Source organism: Anguilla anguilla, chromosome 3, assembly GCF_013347855.1.
Source record: "Anguilla anguilla isolate fAngAng1 chromosome 3, fAngAng1.pri, whole genome shotgun sequence".
NCBI classification, from domain to species: domain Eukaryota; kingdom Metazoa; phylum Chordata; class Actinopteri; order Anguilliformes; family Anguillidae; genus Anguilla; species Anguilla anguilla.
In genome coordinates this window covers 6,177,014-6,203,617 of record NC_049203.1, presented here as the reverse complement: position 1 = coordinate 6,203,617, position 26,604 = coordinate 6,177,014, and the positions used below count along the sequence as shown (strand labels likewise).

Genomic DNA, 26,604 nt, shown 5'->3' with positions numbered 1-26,604 from the left:
GCATTTTTTCCTAGCACAGAATCCACGACTCAGATCAACCCATTTACATAATTCAATATTATGAACAGGATAAAACTTGTCTGCATACTGTGCTGTATCACAAACAATTACTATTGTTTGTGCGAAATGTGTCTCCTGTAGACTATGCACACCTACGCTGCAGCCAGGTAACCACATTTGGCAACTACTTACCATGCAGGGAGGTTCATTTACGGGAACAAGTAGGCTAAAGCACACCTGGAAACTTGCTCATTTAAAAATGTGGCAAACAGAAATTATTGTCGACGCAAGTTTCTCATCTCTGTCAAGTTAAATATAGAAACACTTTGGATCGTACGTCTCACAGGGAAGGGTGGACGCATGCGTAAATCAAAAGTACTGTAATTCCTTCGCTCAGAAAAAAGTTTGATGGTGTTAGAAATGAGCAGGAGAGAGAAAGCAAAAGAGACGCAAGGAAGACGGGGATAGAGTTAAACCCTGAATCACTGCTATAGAGGAAGTAAGGAGAGAGGAACCGATTCCCCCTCACACACAATGCGTCTCCGTCAAGTAAAGATCGGGTTCCTCGACAAATAACGCAACTTATTCAACATGAGGAAAATAGACATAAGTTAGATAGTGTCTGTCTACGCGTCTAAGAATCTCATGGATTGAACTACAGATTTTTCCCCCGCCTCTGCCAACCTCTAGGGAGAAAGCGAGAAGGTAAGTAGTTTATCTCGGAATAATTGTGATTTAATCCTCGTAAATTAGCCTCTGTCAATATTTAGTGGTGGGATTTCTCTAAGAGATGTCCCCGAATCAGTGGTCACTGAAGACAGTAAACGCACGGGCACGCGCAATGGGTGAATAAAAATACCGGAATCTCGTATGCTAAGGTGGGCTCAAAAGAATATTAAACAGGGAAGGTTCTGTACCTGAAGTAATATGTGTTTGTATATTGACATGCGTGGAAACGAATATGGCAAACCTAGAAAGTGCACCGTAGAGTTTTTTTTTTATTTAAAAATTTTCATAGTGGAATAATTGGATAATTTCTTCAAATTTGGTATAATTGTGTACGCTTGCATACTGAAATTGGGGGAACTGAGTTCCACGCGTCACCGCAGACCATCAAAGAAAGAAAGGCTTACAGCAGTTGTCCGTCGCTGAAGAGCTTCTCAGTAATCACTGCGTACTCAGTTGTTCTGAAGTAGCCAAAATCGGTTTGATCATTTTTACAAAGGTAGTTGAACGCGATTGTTTGTACGCGAAATTCTGAAATGCGTTTGAATATATTCAACGAATTACCAACGTGATATTAATTTGTATCACAAGTTTGCCAAAATCTTATGGCATGGTAGAAGTAGATTGTTAAAATGACAACAGTCGCTCTGTGAAAGTATAGTTTTATGACTTGCATTAACTACATTAATTAGGTCATTTGTAAACTACAGTGTTTAGATGTGGGCTATCCCACCATCCGCTCCTCGCGTTGCAGTTTTGAAGTTAAGGAAAGCTTCATAATAAGCTAATAGAGTTTACAGACGACACTTTACGGGGAGAGCAGTTTTGTTGCACAGTGCCTGCCCACGCTATCCAAGCTTGATCCAGTCTCTGAGCACAGAAAATAAAATATCGTTACATAATTCCCAGTAAGTGCACTTGCGCGCGTGCGCGCGCCTGTGTGACGATTCCAGTACCCAAGACGACAGGTAACCTGCATTTACGTTTTGACTGGGAAAGCCGTATTTGTCTTTCTGAATTGTCAAGGGATTTACATTAGCTGGAGACAGTGGCGAAGATGAATAACCTGCTTGTGCGAACCTGTGCGTTATTGAACATTTCGACAGCGGGGCACATAAACCCAACAGAGACCAGACAGATGTGTTACACAGTGGGTAATTCGTTGAATTTGAATGTGAACGCCTGTTTTGAGCTCCTTTAACAGCGGCCAGGAGAGAACTCGTTCAACATGGATATTTTTTTACAGTAAAGATGCTGTGGTCCACAACAAGATTTCAGAATAAAGAACAGAACCCGGAAAGAGCGTATATTTGAAATCCCCCTGTAGGTTCCTTATGCTGAATGCTTCAAACAGTGAGATGTTCTGTTTTATCCCATAAAATACATACAATCCTCCGATAAAGTAGATAAATAAAGTAGATAAGTTTCCCTTTCACATCTGTGGTTGGTCTCATTGATCCTCCTGTGGGACAGATTGGCAATGAGTCCAATCACCTGAATCTCTTATAACATAACACTGCCAATGCTTGATTTTGAGCGCTTTGTGATTGGCACTACGTAGATGCTGGATTTTAACGCATTACTTGAAACCTCAGGCCTGGTCCTGATGCCAGCTCCTATTTTGAGGGACATGATTCAGTCATCTTCCACCAATTAAGTATGTCTTGACATTGCAGGTTTGTCCTTAGCTTCGGAATTATGGTACGTTCAGTTACTGTATGTGTTGTGGGGGTGGGTGGTAGGGTTGGGGTTGGGGGGGGGGGGGGCGTTTGGGTTGTGACAGCACTCAACCTGCTGCTATGAAACAAACCTGTTGAATCATGGCGATCGCAGGCCCAGGAAATTCAGAATCTGCCCAAATGGAACACAGCTGTGGGCCTTAATCTGGCAAATGGTCAGCACAGTCATTTCACTGCCGGAAATGGAAACTACCTGCATGTACACAGTTAGCCCAGCAAACATTTTTGCGAAACTCCGACTTTTACGTTCATGTGAAAACCTGGGTACGCATTGGTTGAAATGTGAAAATTTTCTAGCCGACTAGTGTGTAGTCAGACTATATATCCGGGTAACACGTGAGCTTTATTGGGGTTAACGTAGTCCGTTTATATCAAACCCGTATCTCAACTTATCTGCCCTGTCTAGGTTCTGGCTTTTGCTCACTGGCAGACCAGCCAATTGAGCCAAACTCTCAAACTCTCTGGTGCTTCAGGCCCCAGTAGTGCCAACATTGCCCGTTAATCCGTTACATTACATTACAGGCATTTAGCAGACGCTCTTATCCAGAGCGACTTACACAACTTTTTTACATAGCATTTACATTGTATCCATTTTACAGCTGGATATATACTGAAACAATTCCGGTTAAGTACCTTGCTCAAGGGTACAACGGCAGTGTCCTACCCGGGAATCGAACCTGCGACCTTTCGGTTACAAGCCCAGTTCCTTACCCACTGTGCTACACTCCGTCCACTCCGTACTCCATACAGTTGCCTGTACAGCGTCTCCTCCGTGCTAACATCATACCGCTACAAAACTACACCGCTCCCGTATGTCCCCTGCGCTGAGAACAAGCTACTTAACCTGTGACATGCCACTGTCGATCACAGCCACATTGTTGTTTTCCACCGTCAGGCCAGCCAGGCTGAGCCAAGGGGGTCAAGTGAGCTCTCGATGAAAGCCTCATTCTGAGGGCTCAGACTCGCCGGGGCTGCTTGGCTGTCTGTTGTCAGCCCTAGGATGCGCCGGTGTCATCCGTGGAATGTGCCCACGGTGTTATCTTTGAAGTTCTAGTTAATGTCTGTGTTTTGGTAACAAGTTGCCAGACGGGCTATCTGTGAGCCACCTGCGATCATCATGACCCTGGCTTTGCCCCAACCATGCAGACGAGGAGCATTAGAAAGGGCCAAAAGTAAGGGTCCGACACACCAACAAGGAAGGAATGAGATGCTGCAAAATCAACAATACAGTAGGCTCACCGCACATCAGCTGAGGTGGAGAGGGAGAGAACAATTTTTTTAGCCAATTGAATCAGGGGATGATTCGGTGGCAGGGAGTCTTGACATCCAAAATGGAGCCCAACAGCAAACAACAAGTTCTTCCTCTCCAGATTGTGCCATGGGAAGTATTTGGTAAGTCTCACTATCAGATTCAAATATCTTATCAATGTGCCTAATGTTAGCTACTAGGCTAGCAATAAGTAAGAGTTCCAAGTAGTAGTACGTTTGCTGGTTATAGTTTTAATTATACACAGCTCATAGTTAGCAAGCTAGTTAGCAAATAAATTAATGTAACTGTTTATCATATTATAATGTGTATGCTGTATAGTTAGCAAACCAATCGATAGCCCAAAGGTGTGAACTGTTGCCAACTGAGATGACTGGTGTTCGTTGATGTTACCTCATAAATGAACACTGCTTTGGCTGTTTAGTCATAGAAATTTGGGAGATCGGTTATAATCTACCAGAGACAGTTAAGGTTAGTTCATTTTAACTAGCTAGCTATCTTTAGCCACCTTAGGGGTAGGGTTGTGATCTACTGAAATACAAAGCCTGACGCAAAACATTTCATTCTGTTTTAAGGTTCCTTGAGGTGAAACCTTTTAACAGGGAATGTGACAGACCTGGAGAGTTGCTAGAAGAAACAGCTTCAGCTGGCTAGAAACCAAAACGGGGGAAAGAGGGGGGAGACAGAGAAGAATAATGGCATATTTGTAATTCGGTCAGTTTTTTGTCATCCGCTGCACTGGATCTTCCTTTCTTTCTATGGAGTTATGGATATTTAAAATGTTATGCTGAAGTAATTATTTTAAATGCTTAAAATGTTTGTGAATGTACACAACAGTTACCAATATAAAGATATGGTTTTCAATTGAACTTGAGAATGTTTTATTGTATCAGGGAACAGTTGATTTTATAAGTACACACATTACATATAATAATATATATGCACACACATCTTATTATATATAATCAGGGCAATATAGTAAGACACATGCACTGTGTGTGTGTGTGTGTTTGTGTGTGTACATACAGTATATCTTATTATATGTGCACAGTAAAATGTTCAGTGTTAAATCAACTGTTACAGAGTAGGCTACATATGGTCCTACTCAGGTTTGTATTGGACTTCTGTGTACTCTGTTAGAGTTGAATTACACTGGTCATTTTACTGTGTATTCAGTTTATATTTATGATTTTTAAAACTCTAGAATATATGTGTACAAATAAAATATATAGAAATATGGGGGAAATTGGAGTTTATTTTGCTATTTTGGTCTGGTACTGGGTACAAAGTGAATTTAGCTAGCATAGGCACGTTTGGAAGCAGGTAATTTTAAAACGATACTTGCAATGTTGCAAAGAAAATAACGAGAAAATGAACAATACTAGGTTCCTTTATACCTTGATCAAGTTTTGTCTGTTTTTATCAGATAAGCTATCTACTGATCATTGCATCTCTGTTGGTTAAAGCTTTTTATTGTTCAAGAGACATTTAAAAAATTGCTCAGAATGTGACTGCAACAAACGGTTTGGTTTCATAGTTATTGTTACTGTGAAAACTGCGGAATTCATGAGCTTTCAGAATTGTTTTCTTTATAGTTATTATTACAGTTGCCTGTTCTGGTGAGTATGGCACATTATGCCGAAGACCAGAAAAGTGCCTAATTTATCGCAAAAATATATTTATTCTTCCATTATGGCTCAGCCTAAACAGGCTTCTGTTTGTTTGCAGGTGTGGATATGCATATTTCTGAGTGCTGCAAAATAACAGATCAAATGTCAGAATTATGGAAGCATATTCCATCTTTAATTTTTCTGCGTGTAAAACTCTTGGTGATACTCTACCAAAAAACAAAAACAAAAAAACAATAGCAGTGCACCTATGCCTTTGATACAACCATGCTGTTTGCTGTATTTAAAACCGAAGATAAAACAAGACATTTTACTTCTTTGTAAAAGAAGCGAAACGGCGAGACCTGTAAGAAATTTGGAAAAAGGATTCATCCTACGCCTGCCATCTTCCGCGCTCGCATTTGTGTTTCCGGAACATCCTACCGAGCTCCGCAGATGGTGGCATCGACCGAAGCCGGAATACCTGACATAGAATGTTCGAATTTGAAAGCGGAGGTGTGAGCAGTACCTGTGTCGTTAAAGCCTCTCAGGCAACAGCTAGCTGAAATGAGCACTGTAAACAAGACCATTCAAACCCCCCAGAAGTACAGTAATAATGTGACCAGTTTCGGTTTTAATTTGCCTAAACCAAAGACGCTCACATCTGGACCCCAAGGCCAGGAGTACTGTTGCCTTTTTTTTTTTTTTTTTTTTTTTGCTCTCTCTCAACCTGCTCACCTGAGCATCCCCGTGATTTAATTGGCTAAAAATGTGTCGTCTCCCACTCCACCGCAGCTGATGTGTGGTGAGCGTTCTGGTGCAAAATGGCTGCCGTGCATCACCCGGGTGGGTGCTACACATTGGCGGTGGCTGAGGCACATTTCCCCCTCATCACTGTGAAGCACTTTCATTTGCTGACTGGTGAGAAAAAGGCTATATAGATGCAAGGAATTATTATTACTACCCAGTAGTTAAACGATTGATTAATTCACGCCACCGATTGGCTGGAATCTCAACGCACCTGTTGTGCCAGGTATAAATCAGACTGAAGAGCCAGATTTTTTGAGATTTGGCCCAGCCTTGTTGGGTGAGGGGAAAAAAAAGGTATCCAAACAAAGCCATTATGGTAGCGGTTGCCAGAATGTAAACTGTGACACGTCAGTCTGTTTCAAGTGGCTCTCCGGGATCGTTATTCGCAGGCGAGAGGGAGAAAGCGTGTAGTTTGAGCGGCGCGTTTGCCGGGCGAGTGGTGCTCGAGCCGCCGTTCGCGCCGAGCGGGTGGCGGGCCGAGGCCGTCGTCGTGACGACCTTCGCCCCGAGCTGCCTCCGCCCTCGCGCCCGTCCCGCTCGCGCCAGGGCCGGTCTGACGCCGAATCAGGGTCTCGCTGCAGACCGAGAGAGGCAGACTGCCATTTCCTGGTTGTTGTTGTTGTAAGTACACCCCTACCGCAACCCCCCCTTTCCCCCTACTCCTTATTCTTTTGTCCATGGGGTCTCAGATTTGGTTCTGCTTGCTGCTTGATGCTTGACAATGTTATTTCTACCTTTTGACCCTTTGAAGAGTAGGTTTTCTTTGATGAATGTCATTTCTACCTTTTGACCCTTTGAAGAGTAGGTCTTCTTTGGTGTGTTTTCTGAACATTCAGTCAGTCAGTGTTCTAGAACTGCTTAGTATTGATTGTTACATCAGCCTTAGAATGTTAAGTTAAGAGCATTGGAGAGGGGATATCTGGTGCCCACAGAACCCTCAGCTCTAAAAAATTCACCTCCTAGATGAAGCGTGTTTGGGCCAAGTGTTTCCAATGAGACGAGGCTAAGGGTGAACTGGCGCCGTGATGATATTTTATATTTTGTATTGCTCTGTGACCGAGTAGTAAGCTTGCAAGGCACAGAGACAGTGAATGTAGGACACCTGGCTCTGTGTGTCTCAGTATCCATTCAGAGTGGTCGGTCTGGCAGCTGCGAGATTTGGGGGGCTGGGGGGTGGGGGTAGACGGTGGTGATTTCTCTTTCCCTCTCTCTCTCTCTGTTCACCGCTCTCTCTGTCTCTCTCACTCTGTGTCTCAGTATCTCTCTGTCTCTCTCTCTGTCTCTCTCTCTCTCTCTCTCTCTCTCTGTCTCTCTCTCTCTCTATCTCTCTCTCTGTCTCTCTCTCTCTCTGTTCACCGCTCTCGCTGTCTCTCTCACTCTGTGTCTCAGTCTCTCTCTGTCTCTCTCACTCTGTGTCTCAGTCTCTCTCTGTCTCTCTCTCTGTCTCTCTCTCTCTCTCTCTCTCTCTCTGTCTCTCTCTCTCTCTCTCTCTCTCTCTCTCTCTCTCTCTCTATCTCTCTCTCTCTCCGTCGGTGGGTTACATAAGCGGGAGGCTGTGTGGGCTGTGTGATTTATGTAAGGGGGACCCGAGTGTCCGGCGCCACTTCTCCCGCTTGCAGCCGCGCACGTGCGGAGTCAGCCAGGGCCTGGCTGCCCCGGCCTCGTCTGCTCACAGCTGTGTGTGTCTCTCCTGCAGTGAGGCGTGTGTGTGTGTGTGTGTGTGTGGGACTGTGTTTGTGTGTGTGTGACTGAGTGTGTGTGTGTGTGGGACTGTGTTTGTATGTGTGTGACTGTGTGTGTGTGTGACGGTGTATGTGTGTGTGTGTGTGGGTGACTGCGTGTGTGTGACTGTGTGTGTGTGTGTGACTGAGTGTGGGTGTGACTGTGTGTGTGCGTGCGGGTGTGTGTGTGTGTGTGTGTGTGTGCCTATGTGTGTGTGTGTGTTTGTGTGTGAGTGTGTGGCTTGCCTGACGATGTATTCAACACCAGACTCAATGCAGTTAAACAAACAAAGCTCTGAACCGCTGCTTGTGCCAAAATGAATACACACAGACTCGAAATTACTTGTCATTAAGCTACAGTCCTTTAGCAGATGCTCTGATCTACAGTGACGCGCAAGAGAATGGAAGAGTATCGATCTTTTTGGAGTTTTTGGAGTATTAATGCCAGTGAGTATATGTGCAGCATCACTACCCACCAGTGGCCTAAAGAGGTGGGCCTTTAGCCTGCATCAGAACGTGATCAGTCATTCTGCAACAAGATCGTGCGTCCCTCTACCAACAGTGAAATAACGTTATTTTTTTACCTGTTCATGTTTTTAACAGAAGAGGCAACGTTGTGAGAGACAAGCATTCTGTTTCTGTGTTTTGAACTAAAAAAAGAAAATTTTTTCTTCAAATTTATGCCGTGATTACTGAGCTTCCTCTTATCTGCAGCCCTCGCAGTATAGCTCTGGGAAAAAAAAAATAACACAACACAATCTTCTCCTTTTTTCGGTCCGGCAGTGGGCATCTGGAGTGTAGGCAGTTTTAGCATTTACTTTAAAGCAGTTTTCTAAATTAAAAAAAATGACAGAAATAGCACGTTCACACTAACATTACCCCCCCCCCCCCCAAATGGACTGCTGTTCAGCTGAGCAAGAGGAAGAAATTCATTTTTGTAATTTGTTGTAAACATCATTGTATTAAGAGACGTTTGCGCTGCTGCCAGGCCTCTCCACGTCCTCCGGGACCCTCGCAGCGACTTTTCTGAAGTGCCCTCCTGTCAAGCACATCTGTTCAACCCCCCACTGGATCCCGCCCCCCCCCCAACCCCCGAAGTGGTACAATGAACCCACCACTACAGTCAGGACAGTAGAGTCACTGTCTATGTTCTGCTACAGACAGCTGTGTCTTGGCTCAACCAACGGCATGAACTCTTTTTATGAAGATTTTTTTTTGAAGAGTTCACTTGTCCTACCTATAACTATTACATAACCATTAGCTACGTAAAGCTCTTCTGTCAATCACATCCCGCCTCCCCCCACCACCCCCAAAATCGACGCCCTAACCCCCCCCCCCCCCAAAGTGGTACAATGAAACCCCCCCACTACACTCAGGACAGCAGAGGCACTGTCTATGATCCACTACAGGCCAAAATCAGTCCCCGTTTACACTGTGACTTGGCTCAACGGACAACATGATCTGTGAGCATTTTTGGCTGGACCGTTTTTGGCCAGCCCTACAAACGCGAATGTCTGTGACTGAGTCACTGAGTGATGAAACTACACCATTGGTTGGCCGAGTTATGAAGTTGCACCATTGGTCGGCCGGAGAGATCCAGCCATATCCTAGGTTTTGACCTGGTCTTGTTTGAAGAGTTCGCTAGTCTATGGCACGTCTAGCATACATTACATAACCATTAGCTACGTAAAGCTCTACGCTTAATTAAAGTGCTGCTCTTGTGACAGGTCCTCTGTGGCTCTTAACATTATGTTGTCAATTTTTTAAAAATTAACTGCCACTATTTGCTTGCGACAGGCAGACAGATGGCTGAGGGTGAGTTCTGCTCGTTTGCCGAAAACCTTCATGCATGCAATTATGTAAGCTGCGTTTCCAGGAGAGCATCGGCTGAGTGCCTGCGCGTAAACAATTCCCTGTACGCACGAGTACGCTGGCTGTCCGAGGTGCAGGAGTGGCGAATGTACAGCTGTAGGATACAGGAACCAGCTTCTCCAGCTACCTTTTCAGAGGAGTTTTCCGGCCCGTTCCAAAAAAAAAAAACAAAAAAAAAAAAACCTGCCGCTCTGCTCCGCTCCGGGAGGGGCGCGAGCGCCAGCGTCTGATTGGGAATGCCTGGTAGGATGTGTAGGCCTTTGTTGCCACGGCAACCATCTGCTGCTATGCTCGAACACTCTCTGGCAGCCCACACAATGTCAGCACTGTGACATCCTGCATGAAGTTCTGAGAGAAAGAGAGATAGAGAGAGAGACAGAGAGAGAGAGAGAGAGAGAGAGGGGGGGGAGAAGCAAGGGAAAAGAAGGAGAAAGAAGGAAGAGAGCAGGTAATTAGGTACCAAAAAAAAGGAAATAATTACTATTCCTCCAAGTGATATCAAAGCCAACCAAAAAGATGTTCTAAAGATAACAGGTTCCGTCAAACTCGGACACACACACAGACCAAACACCTGCACACACACACACAGACACACACACACAAAGACAGACACACACACACACATACATACACAAATAGCTGTACACGTGCACACACAGAGAGACACATACTCAGACACACACATGCACACCTACATTATTGCAGTGCCTTAAAATGAATATAACTGCAACTCTGTACGGCAATGATTTCACCAGGACCTCAAACATTTCTGAGAAATTAATTAGCTCTCTCCCCCGTTGTAATGCCATTTCCCTTGGACACCATTCGCCCGGTGCCAGAGTTATACCCGGTTTTGCGTCAAAACAGAACGAGAATAGAATAATGACAGCAACTTTTGGCTGCATCGTACGTGGAGTGCCTGATTCACATTCCGCCTCCCACACCAGTAGGGGGCTGAAGAGGGGCGGAGGGGGGTTGGGGGGGAGAGGGGGAGGGGGGGGGGGGGGGGGGGGGCGCGCGCTTGTGGGCTCGTGGGTGTTCGGGGGCGTCGTGATTAAATTGGAGCTGCTGCTGGTGCTGCTGCTCGTGTGTCGGGGGGCCAGGCTCCAGACACCTTCGGTGCATTAGCATCCTGAATTCAGGATTAATGTGAATGATCCTGTGCTTTGTTCCCTCTCATTCCCCTTTGAAAAACGCAGTCTCTCTTCATGCTCCATCCGCGTGCCAGTGCGGTACATTTATTTTGCACTTGCAGTTGCCCTGATGGATCTACCTAAGCCCCATTCTCTGCTTAGTGATTAAGACAGCTTTGGGTTTTTTTTTTTCTCTTTATGCTAATTTTAAGGTCTGTCTATATCCTTGTGCGCTGTACGACTGGTTGTATACATATCTAGGTGCTCATTTTAAGCGTGATGCCTTATTAGAGATATGCCACATCCACTTCTGTACGTGTGCCCGTGTTCTTGCAGGGCTACGCTAAACACTGCGATGACCAGCTTGTCTCTTTGAGGAAGAAAATGTGCCAGATATATAAATTATTTTTGAGCCTTTATGCCATCAGATCAGATCACAACTATGTGACTAGAATGTTCTTAAGCAAACATTGTACTGCTGATGTAAGCATCACTGCTGGTAACAGACAGCAACGGAGTTCTAGAAGACTGACTTTGAATTTTGAAAAAACGTTCCAAAAAAAAAACCTACTCTTCAAAGGGTTTTAAATGTACCAGTGCCATTTAATTGACCAACTGGGGAGAATGTATGCCCCACTTAGGGAAAAAAGCACCATCCATCCAGCCATTTACCCATCCATCCATCGATCCATCCATCCATTATCTAACCCACTTGTTCCTGGTCAGGGTCACAAGGGGGTCTGGAGCCTATCCCGGCATGGATTGGGTGAGGAAAAAGCACCTTTATAATAAAATAGTCATTTAGGCTTCTGTGTATTAGTATTATACATGGTGGAGCTTGGAAATACGGAACGTATAACAGACAAAAATAGCACTGGTTGGAATCGTAGGTCGGATACTGCCTTCATTTCAAAGAAGGGTATTTTTTTCTGCAAATATCATATGGCAGACGGGTTAAAATGCAAGATATGTTTGGTTAAGACTTCCTTATAGTGGGTTGTCTGCGCTTATAGAGGACAGGAGTGTGCACATCTGCACAGACGGTTCTTCTCTGTGTGTTGTGTTTTAGGAAGAACCCATGTGTGTATGTGTGCATGTGCATTATGAGTGTGTGTGTGTGTGTATTCGTACGTATGAGGCAGAATAAATGGTAAATGGACTGGATTTATATAGCGCTTTTATTCAAAGCGCTTTACAATTGATGCCTCTCATTCGCCAGAGAAGTTAGGGATTAGGTGTCTTGCTCAAGGACACTTCGACACGCCCAGGGTGGGGTTTGAACTGGCAACCCTCCGACTGTCAGACAATCGCTCTTACCTCCTGAGCTATGTCGCCCCCAATAAGTGTGTATGGATGCGGTAGGTTCTCGTGTGACAGTTTTTGTGTTATTTTATAAACATCCTGTTGATATTTTGTTAACGTGTTATTTGGCACTAAATTCAAATATTTCATGCCAATGTTTCATTTGAATTACAGTGCTGTGAAAAAGTATTTCCCCCCCCCATCCTGATTTCTTCTATTATTGCATATTTGTCACACTGAATGGTTTCAGATCTTTAGACAAAATTCAGTATTAGACAAAGAGTGTGTGCGTGTGTGTGTGTGTGTGTGTGTAGGTGTGTATATGTGTGCGTGTGTGTGTGCACGTGTGTGTGTGTGTGTGTGTGTGCACGTGTGTGTGTGTGTGCGTGCGTGTGCGTATGTGTGTAAGTGTGTGTGTGTGCATGCGTGTGTGTAAGTGTGTGTGTGTGTGTGTGTGTGTGTGTGTGTGTGTGTGTGCGTGCGTGTGTGTATAAGTGTGTCTGTGTCTGTGTGTATGTAAGTGTGTCTGTGTGTGTGTGTAAGTGTGTCTGTGTCTGTGTGTGTGTATAAGTGTGTCTGTGTCTGTGTCTGTGTGTGTAAGTGTGCGTGTGTGTGTGCGTGCGTGTGTGTGTGTGTATGTGTGCGTGAGTGTGTGTAAGTGTGTCTGTGTGTGTGAGTGTGTGTAATTGTGTCTGTGTGTACTTGCGTGTGTACAGATGCACATAACAGATGTGTGTGTGGCAGATGCAGGACCCTGCGTGTGAGCTGCAGCCCGGCTCTCTGAGGACCATCAGCGTGCTGGACCGCCTGCTTCTGACACACCCCGTCTGGCTGCAGCTGTCATTCAACTCTGACTCCGCCCAGCAGGTCCTGCAGGCGGAGCCAAAAGGGGTAATACACATACACACACACACACACACACACGGATACACACACACTCACACACACACACACACTTACACACAGAGACACACATACACACACTCACATAGAGACACACATACACACACTCACACTCACGCATATACATACTCACACACACGCACGCATATACACACATGCACGCATATACACACATGCATACACACACACACACACACACACACATGCATAGACACAGACAGACAGACACACACAGGCATACACACATATGCACACACATACACACTCTCTCTCTCAAATAGGTATACACACACACACACACGCAAATTATGCACAAACACACACACACATCCACACACACACACCCATACAAACTCTCTCTCTCATACAGGCACACACACACATGCAGATTATGCACAAACACGCACATACACATATACTGTACACGCACGTGCACACAGACACACATCACACATAGACACAGAGGCTGTGATTACACCGTAGTTTAAATGTGTTTTGGATCCGTCTTTCGCTGAATCTAGTGTCAGCTAAGGGCTCATTCTGATGCCACCATTTTCTCTTTACACTGTCAGCTAATGTAGCCCGTAGATATTTCTGCTGCCAACATAATCCACGCCATTTTGGCTTTACATATGCCTATGCAGCGAGGGCCTGATCTATGAGCAATCCATCACGGTGATTTATTCAATACAAATGCATTCATTTTGTTTGAATCACAAGCTGCAGTGTTATAGTATTATTCTCCTCAAATTACGTAATGTTGTTAGCTTAAAAAAAAAACGTTCAATTCAGGAAAATAAAAATACAATCATATTTAATGTAAACATACGCTAAGTAAGAGGTAAATCCCTCAGTTTCCTGTATACTGCACTGTGCTTGCATAGGTGCTCTCTCATGATCTGCAGATCAGATGTAAATATTGACGTGTTAACATAATACTTATCCTGTGACTAGAAGTCGGATTGCAAGAAAGAGTTCTCTTCACACTTGAGTACGGTCCACTGTGGAGTGAGAGAGTCCCAGATCTCTTGCACACCTGCGCAGAACGTGATGTGGATACCTGGCATCGCCTGGGCGTGCGTGTGACAAGAGATCCCTAGAATGGGCCGTTCACCAAATCTAAATTCCATAACAAATATTACTCATAGTCTGAAGACTACCGTCAGCTGTGAAACACACACAGAAGCACACACACACACACACACGCACACAAAACCTGTGGTACACGTACACTCACACTGATATAGCAGAATGTAGAAAGCACATAATAACACTATTCTTTTCTTGCTTTTAGGTAATTTCTGAATGTTCTGTGTCCCTTCTGACCGTACCTTCTCCTGCCCTCTTTTTGTGTGGCGCCCCCTGCAGGCCTTCCTGGTGCGCCGGTGCAGCAGTTCACAGAAGAAGGTTCTGTGCGTGAGACTGACAGAGGATAACGCCCCCTCCGCCTTCAGGCAGTGTGTCATCCGCGAGGAGGAATCCAGTGCGTGTCTCACACACACACACACATGCAGACACACACACACATACAGACACACGCACACACACACAGGCACACACACACACACAGACATACAGACACATGCACACACGGACACACACAGGCACACACACACACACATACAGACACATGCACACAAGGACACACACAGGCACACACACGCACACACAGACACTCACAGGCACACACACACACACACAGACGCACACAGACATGCACACATAGACACACACACACGCACACACACGTATACAGACACATGCACACACAGACACACACACACGCACACACACACATACAGACACACACACACATGCACACACACATGCATACGCACACACACACACAGACACAGACTCACACAAACACATGCATACACACACACACATACACACACAAATTCTTGTGCTAATGCACGGGTGTAATTAGTGTGTTAGTGAGGTGAACGCTAGAGGTGCTGATACCAGCACTGACCAAACTGTCCCTCTGTGTTCAGCTTTCTCCCTGGAGAGTTCGGCCGTCAGTTTCCCAGACCTCTGCAGGCTCGTCGCTTTCTATTGCATCAGTCGGTAAGACCCGCCCACTTACTAAAACCCACCCACCCACTATGACCCGCCCACTTACTAAGACACACCCACCCACTAAGTCCCACCCACCCAATAAGACCCACATACTAAAACCCACCCACCCACTATGACCTGCCCACTTATTAAGACACACCCACCCACTAAGTCCCACCCACCCAATAAGACCCACATACTAAAACCCACCCACTAACACCTGCCCACCTATGAAGACCCACCCACTTACTAAGACCCGCCCACCAATACCCACCCACCCAATACATCCCACATAAAGAAGACCCAACCTGCCGGTACTGCTCACCTGGCCAGAAGAATCATAACCTGAGGCTAGGCTAAAGCTAGCAACTTTTGGTAAATGGACTGCATTTATATAGCGCTTTTATCCAAAGCGCTTTACAATTGATGTCTCTCATTCGCCAGAGCAGTTAGGGGTTAGGGGTTAGGGGTTAGGTGTCTTGCTTAAGGACACTTCGACATGCCCAGGGCGGGGTTTGAACCGGCAACCCTCCAACTGCCAGACAATCGGTCTTACCTCCTGAGCTATGTCGCCCCCCTTTTGTCAGTAATATGGACCAGGCTAGCCTCATAACTAATTAACACACTACACACAACCGCATATGTGAAGCAAACCAACATGCATCTCACTGAATCCCCGCCTTGTTGAATATGACATAATCGTGGACCAATCAGGGCAGTATGAGTCACTGGAGGCCATGGTCTTTTACAGAGACATATTGCCCTTCCCCCTGGAGCTTCCCGAAGCGATAGCTAAAGCCTCGTCCCACAGACAGCTGGAGTCTCTCTCACACATGGGCATGGGTATGTACCCCTAAATTCCCCTGCACCTACCAGTAATGAAACAGCCAGAGTTCCGCCAAAATGCCCTGCCCCTCAGGGTGACCCATAGCTACTCAAACTGCATATGCACTGTAGAGGTTTTTCACCTTGCTGCCAGTTATGGTTACTCCGACCCATAATTCTGTCTTACCTTACCATTAAAAAACAGAAAATCTGCTGTGCTTGCTAGCTAGCTAGCGTCTTTCCGTCAGTTCACTGCAGAGCTCTTGTAAGTGCAGGAGAATGTAAGTGCTCTCTATAACTGATTTATATGAGCAACAGGACCAAACCTGGCTTAAAAACACGCCCAGTTCACTGAGTGTCTATGCAGGGTCACTAAAGCGCTAATACTAGCTAACCTGAGCATGTAGATTGGTTTATCACGGCATCCTATAATTATGTCCTGTCCTCGCATTGTGTGACTGCTGAAGAATTTTGGACCTCCCCGCTGAATTTTCGGACGCCGCGCAACGGCCCTCCCGCCGCGGACCAGCCGGGACAGGAGAGCCGCGGCCTGTTCGTGGGGCGCGGGCCCCAGCAGGGGGCGCTGTGCTACATAAACCCCCTGTTCCTGCGGGAGCCGCCCAGCCGTGGCGCGCTGCACAAGCGGCACCGCTTCAAGCGCAGCCTGCGGGTCCGCGTCTCCACGGAGACCTCCATGGCGCTGTCGTCGCCGCCGCGCTCCACCGAGCTGGACTGCGCCGAGCCCAGCCTCCCGCTGCAGAAGAGGGCCAGCACCGCCAGCGGCCTCCTCAGGAGGACCCAGGCCCTCTCCCCGACCTCCGAGGAGGAGGAGGAGCTGATCCCCAAAGACCCGCAGCAGGTACGGGCCCCTCCCCCCTCACACTCCGTTATTCTTATAATGTTACACTTCGTCATTACTGCTGTTAAACACTGCTACTGTTACACTTAGTCATTACTGCTGTTAAACACTGTTACTGTTACACTGTTACACTTAGTCATTACTACTGTTAAACACTGTTACTGTTACACTTACTCATTACCACTGTTAAACACTGTTACTGCTACACCATTACACTCACTCATTACTACTGCTAGACATTGTTACTGTTACACTGTTACACTGAATCTAGCAAGAAAAATAGCAACCTAGAGGTAAATACCAAGTAGCCAAACTGAGGGTTTCTGACAGCAGTTGTCCCCCATTTATTTTGTCAAAAATACAAATTTACAGCACTTATCGAGTGGTTATATTGCTTTTTGAACCGGCAAAATTAAGTTTCATACAGGATCAATCAACAGTTTTATCATTGACACAATGCTGCATAAAAAAAACATCAAGCTGTTCATCTGCCACTGAGTGGATTTAGATCCTTTGAAGAGTAGATTTTTTCTGCAGTTTTTAAAAATTTTTTTACCAGCAGTGATTGTTACATCACCATCAGAATGTTCAGTTTAGAACATTCTGATCGCACGTTTGCGATCTCACGCCTTGAAGGGTTAATGCGTTAATGCGCCTCCCAGTTGGCAGTGACTGATCGCACTCATCGGCGCTGGCTGCTGCAACCTCCGCGCTCGGTTAAGGGGAGCGTGCGCAGGCAAAGCGTGCGCTCTCCTCCGACGCACGTGATGTCAGCCCCCGCCGCGCATCGCACCGCGCTTCGCACATCCGCGCTCGTACAGACGTGAGCTGGAGGAAGACGCCCCGTGCGCGGCTCAACAGACAGACGCGCGGGTGGCTGATTGACCAGCTGGGGGCGCCATTGAGCAATGGCGATCCCTGCCAGCTGAAATTCTTGCTTCCCCGGGTGATGCTAGAGCCAATCATGCATCGCCCTGTGGGGTTGCTGGCCACAGCTGATACTTGCAGGGTCCACAATTTATATTTGACCACTTTTTTTCTTTTAGTATTCTGCCTAAACCCCGCCCCTGTTGAGGTGACGATGACACATTGAGATGACATCACTCATCAAGTATTTGCGGTCACATATATATGGGTTGAGCGCATATCTCATATCGGGAGTAACACTTTCACGCAGAAACACACCACACAGTAATACGTATGTCCAGCGTTAATTCAGCTCTAAAAGTGCTAATTCAACTCTCAACATGTTGTCTGACATTGCAGATTGGGAGCAAATGTCATCTGTTAAGAGTTAACACTGTTAGACTAGAATTAACACTAGCCATTTTACTCTGCACAGACACGCTCACACGTGCAGGCACGCTGACGTAAGAACACGTGCCACAGGCGCCGGGTTGACCCCAAAATCTTATTTATCCCGCGAGAACCAGGAGGAGTCGGGTCAGGGGGAGGAGCAGGAGGACGGCGGGGCGGAGGCGGGGCTGGTGCTGGAGCGGAGGCGCGCCCCCTCCCTGGCGGAGCTGGACAGCAGCAGCTCCTTCAGCAGCCTGGAGGAGGCGGAGGACCGCCCCCCCCAGAAAGCGGCGGGCCCGGCCCCCAGCGGCCCCGGCCCGGCCCCCGCGGCGGCGCCGCGCCACCCCGGCTCGGGCCTGCGCCGGATGAGCGCGGCCTTCGTCACGCTGTTCGCCCCGGAGAAGCGCGTGGCGCAGCTGGTGGACGAGCTGTCCCAGGACCGCCGCTCCGCGTTCGGGGTGCTGGTGCAGGACTTCCTGCTGCAGCAGAGGGAGGAGCTGGAGGCGCAGGCGCTGGCGCAGGGCTCCTCCGCCGCCGCCGCCGCCGCCGCGCCGCTGCTCCAGGGCCTGCGCCGCTTCCTGTCCCAGGCCAAGCGCTTCCTGCTGGACTGCGGCGAGCTGGAGCCCCCCATCGAGACCCTGGTGCCCGAAAAGGAGAAAGGTGCCACCCTCCAGACATGCACTTACACAACTGCATGCATGCCCACACAAACATACTCAACAGACACACGCTCATGAACACACACACACACACACACCTGCATACACACTCATGAACACAAACACACACCTGCATACACCTTCATGAACACAAACACACACACCTGAACACACACTCATGAACACAAACACACACACCTGCATACACACATAAACACACACACACACACACACGCAGGAGAGATGGAGAGCTCACAATATGCCTGTTTTCATGCCCGGTGTGATGTATATAACGAGTAGGTGTATAAAACAGGGAATTGGTTTAGCTTAAAAAAATGATATATAGCCGCAAGATAAAGATACATGCCTACTCATTTTCAAAAAGATATAAACAGGAAAAGATTTTTCTTTTGATGGAAACTATGTCACTGTTAAAGGTCTGACACGTCGACGGTGTCCGTTCAGTGTGGATACTCTCATTCAGGATCACTTCTGATTGGCAGGCCACCAAACGGTCGCTCTGGTGTTTAAAATGTAAACCGGCTGTTAATTACATAATGAACATGGTCTCCAGATGGCCCGTGCCAAATCTCCCTGTCGTGGGAAGCATGAGCACTTTGTTCCTCTCAGGATAAAAAGGCTCATTTAAAATCTATTCTGAATAAAACGGACTTGGATTTCACAGCGTTTTGTATTCTTCGGCTCTGTATGGATAACGTAACAATTTTTTTTTAAATTCCGATTGATTTATTATTCTGATTTTGAGTCACGAAGCTGAGATTGAAATGTAGTTGTTCGAGGGAGCACTTCTTTTTTATTTCCCCTGTAAAATGAGTACAGGCACGCGTTGCGGCGAAGCGAGCGTGAAGTCGTGCCCGTACAAAGTCGCGGTAAGCCGTCTATAATTGCAGCCGGGCTTTCGCTGCGGGTTTTTTGAACACGCTGAGCCGCTCTTTGAACGTGCTTTTTACCGCTATCTCCGCTACAGGGAGCGGGGCGGTTGTTGGCGAGGGAGAGCATTTCACAAGTGGCCACATTTGCTCAGTGATTTATTCTCTATTGCGTTGGTGGATGCATTAGCATTTTTTCCCCCCTATCAGTTATCATAAGAGATATCACAGTCCCACGCACACGTTAAGGGCAGTACAGTTTTAACTTCGGCGCAGGCAGGAAGTGCAGAACGTGGAGTTGGGGGTTTGCAAATGAAATGCACGCTGGATAATTTTGGCTGGGTCGGCAAGACTTGTGTAACCCTGACTGGCAAGGGTTTTTTTTTCCCATAATGCAACTTAGTCTGTCGCCCACGCACAGCGACACCTTCCTCAACAGAGATATGTGACTGTCTGTATGCCTGTGTGTGTGTGTGTGTGTATCTCGCCCTAACAGCATGTGTTTGTGTGTGAGTGTGAGTGTGCGTGTGTTTGTATGTGTGTGCGTGCAGATCTAGCTCTAACAGCACGTGTGTATGTGGGTGTGTGTGTGAGAGAGTGAGTGTGTGTGTGTGTGTGGATCTAGCCCTAACAGCATATGTGTGTGTATGTGTGTGTGTGCGTGTGTGTCTGTGCATACAGCCCTAACAGCATATGTGCATGTGTGTGTGAGAGAGAGTGAGTGTGCATGTGTGTGTGGATCCAGCCCTAACACCATATGTGTGTGTGTGTGTGTGTGTGTGTACACTCGCAGATTTGGCCCTGGAGAAAGCCATGTTTGGCTGCGTCCTGAAGCCTCTGAAGACGCAGCTGGACCAGACCCTGCTCTCCCTGCACACCAAAGACGGCTCCATGCAGCGGCTGGCCGACAGCTTGCGCGACAGCCAGCAGGTGGCGATGAAGCGCTTCGGGGTTCGCGTGGGCGTGCCCGACGCCCGCGGCTTGGAGAGGATGAAGCAGAAGCTGTCGCTAATGCAGCGCACACACTCCCCCATAGACAAAGTGCTGCTACTACTACAGGTCTGCAAGGGCATCTACAACGCTATGGGCCCCAACCCCGGTAGGTCACGCAGTCATTTACATGCTAATTTACACACTGATGCAGTTGGATCTGAAACCTTGAAATAATCCATCAGAAATACTAACAAAAAATAATCTGCAACTCCCTGTACATTCAAAATTTCAGTACAAAATAAATGTCTAACACACACCGTGCAATAAATACAGAAATGAATCAGAAATCATTTAAAGTTGAGAGCCTGAAAAAAATTATATTTTTAAATGTCAGATTTTTTTATTTGTGGAGCAGCTCTTTTTAAATGTCAAAAGGCAAATATATTTGTTTCCTAACAGGCGATAGACTACTAAACTTCTGGGTATTCATCTTAATAATGGAATATAATTCTTTATACTTTGTAGTCAACATTGAATGAAAATAGCACCACTTTGGGGTATATAAGGTATACTAGTGTGGACCACAATAGGTTTCAGCAATTTAGCTCACTCAGTGGAAGCTATGCTAACCGGTTCATGGTAAGACCTTAAAAGGCACACATTTGGGAGGAGTATTTAAATCCCTGAATTAATGATAAAAAGAAACCAAACATCAGCCCAAGCTGCAGAGGTAGGTGGACAGCAGGAAACAAAAAAATCTTGACCAAGACCTAATGTCGTATTTGCGGATGACTTAAAGGCGCACACTGCCACCTACTGGGCTGGAGTATGGCTAACAAAACAGGTCACGTCCTTCTCCCTGCGCTCATAAACCAAAGCGGCCGTCTGCCTTCAAGCTGTTTGTAGTGGTTCTTACCCCATGGCGTGGTGTAATACCGCTGAGCAAACATCTGAAGCCCTGACTAAACGAGGTGTAGCGAAGCCACGAAGAGCGGCATCCTTTTTTTTTGGCTTTTAAAAAAGGATTAAAGGAGGAGGATTAAAGATTTCTTGGATAGAGAACAGCACCATTAGCGGGACACACAAGATAAGGGTGTGGGGTGGGGGGGTGGGGGGGTGGCAGACCTGCTGGGTGAAATTCCCAGGCCTGGGACAAAAGTTTTATTTCTCCCATTTTTCTACTCTCCTCTTCCTCCCCATCCACGTCCAGGACAGGAGTTTGGGACGGACGAGTTCCTGCCCGTCCTGTCCTACGTGCTGGTGCAGTGTAACCTGCCTCAGATTCTGCTGCAGGTCGAGTACATGATGGAGCTTCTGGAGCCTTCCTGGCTGACGGGGGAGGGTAAGAAATGGCGGGTGTTACCTGGCAACCTCAGGTAGAGCTTATTTACCGCGATGTAAGTGTTACTGGAGCAAGTCGGCCCCTCACGGCATTTACATTGATAGAATCCATCTGAGCGCAGTTACGCTGAGTTTGGCAGATGCTCTCACCCAGAGTGACATAAACACTTTCGATTTATTTATTTGTTTGTTTGTTCCATAAAATATATCCGTACTGCTGGATATTTACCAAAGCAATTCAGGTGAAGAACTTTGCTCGGGGGTAAATTGGCAGTGCTTCACCTGGGATTCGAACCCACAGCCTCTGAACAAAAAGCCAGTTTTCCTAGCTATTACAGTGCACCGCCATGCCAAGACATCAACCGTGAAGTTGCAACAAACAACCATATTATACTCCGTGACTAATAACGGGATAAACCCACAAATCTGATTGGCAGGAGGTTATTACCTGACCAGCGTCTACGCCAGCCTGTGTCTGATCCAGAGCCAGTCCGACACGGTTCCGCCCAACGGGCTGACCCGCGAGGCCCAGGAGGCCCTGAAGGAGTGGAACCGGCGCCGGAGCCAGGAGGCCCAGAACCAGAAAGACGCCCAGCACAACCAGGTCAGAATCTCTCCGAGCGGGGAAACAGCTGGTGTCGGCAGATATGGCGGCATTACACATAAAGAACCAAAGAAAACAAATTTTACCCGGTTGACACGCTAACACAAAGAATCCACACATGCTAATAAAATGACCTGACACAGTGTGTACCTCCATTAATCCTTTAAAGGTATAAGATGACGAATACGGGATTAGAGTGTTCTGAACTGAACATTCTAATGCTGATGTAAGAATCGCGGCTGGTAGCTGAAGCAATGGAGTTCTAAAACACTGACTTTTAGCACCAAAATTTTGAACATTCCAAAAAACCCTGCACATTCCTGTTATGATCTCTGAATAAGCCTAGCGGTAAGCCGTCCCTTGTAACACAAAGCAGCCTGGGTGTTGGTATGTGTACTGAATCGCGGTAAAGGTCCACACCAGTGACGGTGTTTTGGCGGCTGTGTCCTGCAGAGGTTCGTGCGGGTGCTGTTCCAGGACGGGGACTGCAGCATCGTGCGGACGCTTCTGTGGAAGGTGGGGGACACCCCCGAGGCCCTGGCGCGCCTCTGCGTCCTCAAATTCGGGGTGTCCGACCCGGAGCAGTACGGCCTTTACTGGCGGGACGGCGGGGAGATGCGCGCCGTCCCCCCCCAGGCGCAGCCGTCCGACCTGCCCGCCTGCAGCGGGGGGGGCCCCACCCTGGCCTTCCTGCGCTGCGATCAGGACTTCGGCAAGGCGCGCAAGCTGACCAGAGGGGGCGCTGTAGACCTGGGGGAGTCCGTTTGCGAAGAGTAGGGGGGGGCGTGGCCTGCTTTATTTTTGTGATGGCTTTGCGTGTCCGTGACAAAGGGGTGTGTCTTTGTCTCCCCCCCCGCCCCCGCCCCCTTCCGCATCCCGGCTACAACAGTGCCAGTCGTGGCCGATAGTTTCTCTTTTGTTTTGTTTCCTCTCTGTCTTTCTCTGATCGGCTGTTGAACCCCTCATTGTGGTCGGGGCTCAAGAACACACCCCGGTGGTCAAGGGGAGGTGGCTGAGACGTACTGGTCCACGCGCGGGTGAAATTACCGCGAATGTCCAAACTCAAAACACTAAACAAAAAGAGTAACCCTGAAAAAATCCATCCGTAACATTTACACCAAGTCTGAGGCGCTACCAAAGCCGTTCACTGCACATGCTAACATCTTAAGCTTTGAACTGATGTTAGGATTCAGGCTCTAGCGCGTCGTCCCAACTGCTGATGAAGACTAAACTGTGAGACAGTCGTCGATCGCGTGATATGGGCGAAGACGATCGTAGGAGAGCCAGAATTCAAAGGCCTCCTCTGCCCAATCTGTGTCACAGGGACGATCATCACAGCCATATAAGGTCAGAACCCCTTATCCTGGCTGCTGCCAATCAACCCTGGTGATGTCACCGTTGTCTGCATCATAGCGGCAGTTGGGAAAAGTTAAATATACTTTTTTTTTTTTTTTTATCCACTTGAAATTTAAGAATAACTATTTTGGGAAGGGTTACATAATAACTTTTTTTAGACTCATTAACACTCGGAACACTGCTGTTGCCCTGCAACGCTTTCACAGCGAGATGAATTGTGTTAAAGAACATTATATTACACTGAGTCCTCAAAGTTGGTGCAATGCTTAGAATAACATCACAAATACCTTTATATCACAATAACCTTTTATTGTATTGTTTTTAATTTGTAATTATATCTCAGTAATGAGTTTGAAACGGGAATTCAGACATGCATCAGATGGCCTCTGCAAAGAATGAAAACTTAAATGCCTACAAACCCTTCCCCGTGATATCATATTTTTTTTAGAGAGTGTTATAGGAGAGACCTGTATAACAAAGCAACATAAATACATTTGTGGTGGTGTTGGGGAACATGTAAGCTTTTTGTTTGGGCATCAGAAGGTTTGCATCACCAATAATGTACATTAATACACTGAAGGCCAAATACGCATCCATATGCTTGAAGCGATACCTGATTAGCCTTATTTTAGCAACACCAGAACAGCAGTGAGCTCAACAATTAATTTATTAAGAAAAACAAAATAGGAAAATAAATGCAGTCAGACCAATTTTTTTTGAGAGAAATATTGTTGAAATTAAGTGAAGTCAAGGTTTACGCCGCTGTAGGCCTACCGCAGGGAAATGGTCCTGCATACAAAAAGCTAGTATGCAGAAGGTGAACGCTATCCATCTCTCTCAGACGGCTGCCCACTGTGGCGTGTGGTTGGAGGCACAAGTCGACAAATGATCACGAAGTCACTGGACCCCTAGAGACTGTGCCCCAGTTAAGCTGTTTACTAGAAAGAGAGCTCGTTCCACAGAAATGTGAGTAAACAAAATGAAAACTGTGTGCCGAATATCCGGGGGGGGGGGGGGGGGGGGGGGTTTATCATAATTATATTTAAATTACGTTACCGTTAAGGTGTCAGTGAACTCAGATCCGGAACGCAGAACAGCCGTCGCTGATTACGTTAGTACGAATTACGAGCCTATGAGGAGGATGACAGTTTTTCGTTGTGCGGATACTCTTCGTTCATTTCCCAGAACCTTGTACTGGAAGCTAAACTGCGCTCTTTGCCAAGTGTATCAGCCCTCGGTTATAAAGCCTAAGAATGAAGGCACGTCTACTACAAAAATAAAAATGATAATAAATAATAAAATAAAAACCGAATGCACAATTTCTTACGAGAGAAAATTTTGATGTGGAATACAGCAGTCCTGCTGTTAGTTTTTCTTCCGTTTTACTGTTTTTTTTGGGGGGGGACAAAGGTGTGCATTTTGTTTTCGAAACTATTCATGGAATTCACTTCAGCATTTCACAAACAAAACATTTTAAAAACGAACAAAAAAAAAGAAACAAAAAACGAATAAAAATAAAATAAACAAAACAAAGCAAAAAAATAAAATAAAATAAAAATAAAATAAAAAAACAGCCCCGCCAAAAGGACATTGTTTATTTTTTGTATATCCTAATAACGCAAGACATCATTAGGAAAAGCCTGCGTGTAGGGTCGCCATCTTGTGGTGGTTGAATGAACATACGCATAATCGACATTCTCAACATCATCAGACCTTTTGATCATATTTATTTTGTATAAATTAGCTGTCTAGTTTAACCATTGATCTAAATGTATTTCGTTTTGAGGTACAGATGAAAAACGTCTTGCTCTTAAAATATTTCCTTTGACAGTGATACAAAATTCTGCTACATTGAGATTAAGTGCATGCAGTATCTGTGTGTAAAGATATACAGGTGTAGTGTGTGGTGCATGTATGAACTGTGTTCTGAACAGGACAATGCAAGTGCATCCATGAGTTATCTGATTGAATAGCAATGCGCTTTATTTGTGCTCTGTAAAAACAATTTAACAATAAATGCAATAAAATGAAGGTATGTATGCAAAACATAATTGCCATGTTGGTTTTTTTTTATTTATTTGAATTTCCACTGAAAGTTCTTGTTGTTATTGCTGTTGTTGTTGCTGTTATTTGTGGTTCATAAGTAATTGTGTTGGCATTTGGCAAACACTTTAATAAAAGCAACAAGTGTGCATGTAACATGGTAAATGAATACTGCTCTTGTTACAGATAACCATTTACAGTCAAGTCTATAACCCAACAATAACTCCATAGACTGCAGGATTCTAACCAAAACAAATCAGAATATCTTAAGTCATGTAAGTTAAATTATGGTATGGGTATGTGGCAACGTTGGTTTTAAATGATGTGGTTGAGATATGGAGCAACCAACAGCAGGGTTTCCCACAAACTTGTATAACTGCAAAAACGGTGGACCTGCAAAACACTGAGCTACTGAGTTACTGTACAGTAACATTACACTATAGCAGTATCAAACTCGGGACATAACACCGGAATAAAGAAAGCCTTTGGTTCCACATGTCCAAGCTTGAAAGCTATTTAATTGTTGCTAGCTAACGGTAGGCCTACTTACTGATCCAACGCGTTCTGCGACATGTTCCAGGTGGAAATGGGCACTACTAATACTAACTGTGTGGGTTCTTGTAATATTGCAGTACCCATGGGCTCCAGAAATAAAAA

The 26,604-nt window shown here is 46.2% G+C and overlaps 1 protein-coding gene across 2 annotated transcripts; it reads left to right on the top strand.

Moving 5' to 3' along the window:
• si:ch211-168d1.3 (ras and Rab interactor 1) lies at nucleotides 1–25,955 on the top strand. Of its 2 annotated transcripts, none has more exons than XM_035407872.1 (11): nucleotides 1–705; nucleotides 12,922–13,068; nucleotides 14,449–14,563; nucleotides 15,078–15,150; nucleotides 15,893–15,984; nucleotides 16,434–16,825; nucleotides 18,253–18,781; nucleotides 20,464–20,769; nucleotides 21,814–21,945; nucleotides 22,382–22,548; nucleotides 23,002–25,955. In XM_035407872.1, exons 2-11 carry the CDS (start codon nucleotides 12,922–12,924, stop codon nucleotides 23,323–23,325), a joined length of 2,277 nt encoding a protein of 758 aa, XP_035263763.1. In that variant the 5' UTR covers nucleotides 1–705; the 3' UTR covers nucleotides 23,326–25,955. The 2 variants fall into 2 exon arrangements, with proteins under 2 accessions (XP_035263763.1, XP_035263764.1); XM_035407873.1 differs by having other exon boundaries at nucleotides 3–705; nucleotides 18,259–18,781.
• The last annotated feature ends 649 nt before the right edge of the window (nucleotides 25,956–26,604 follow it).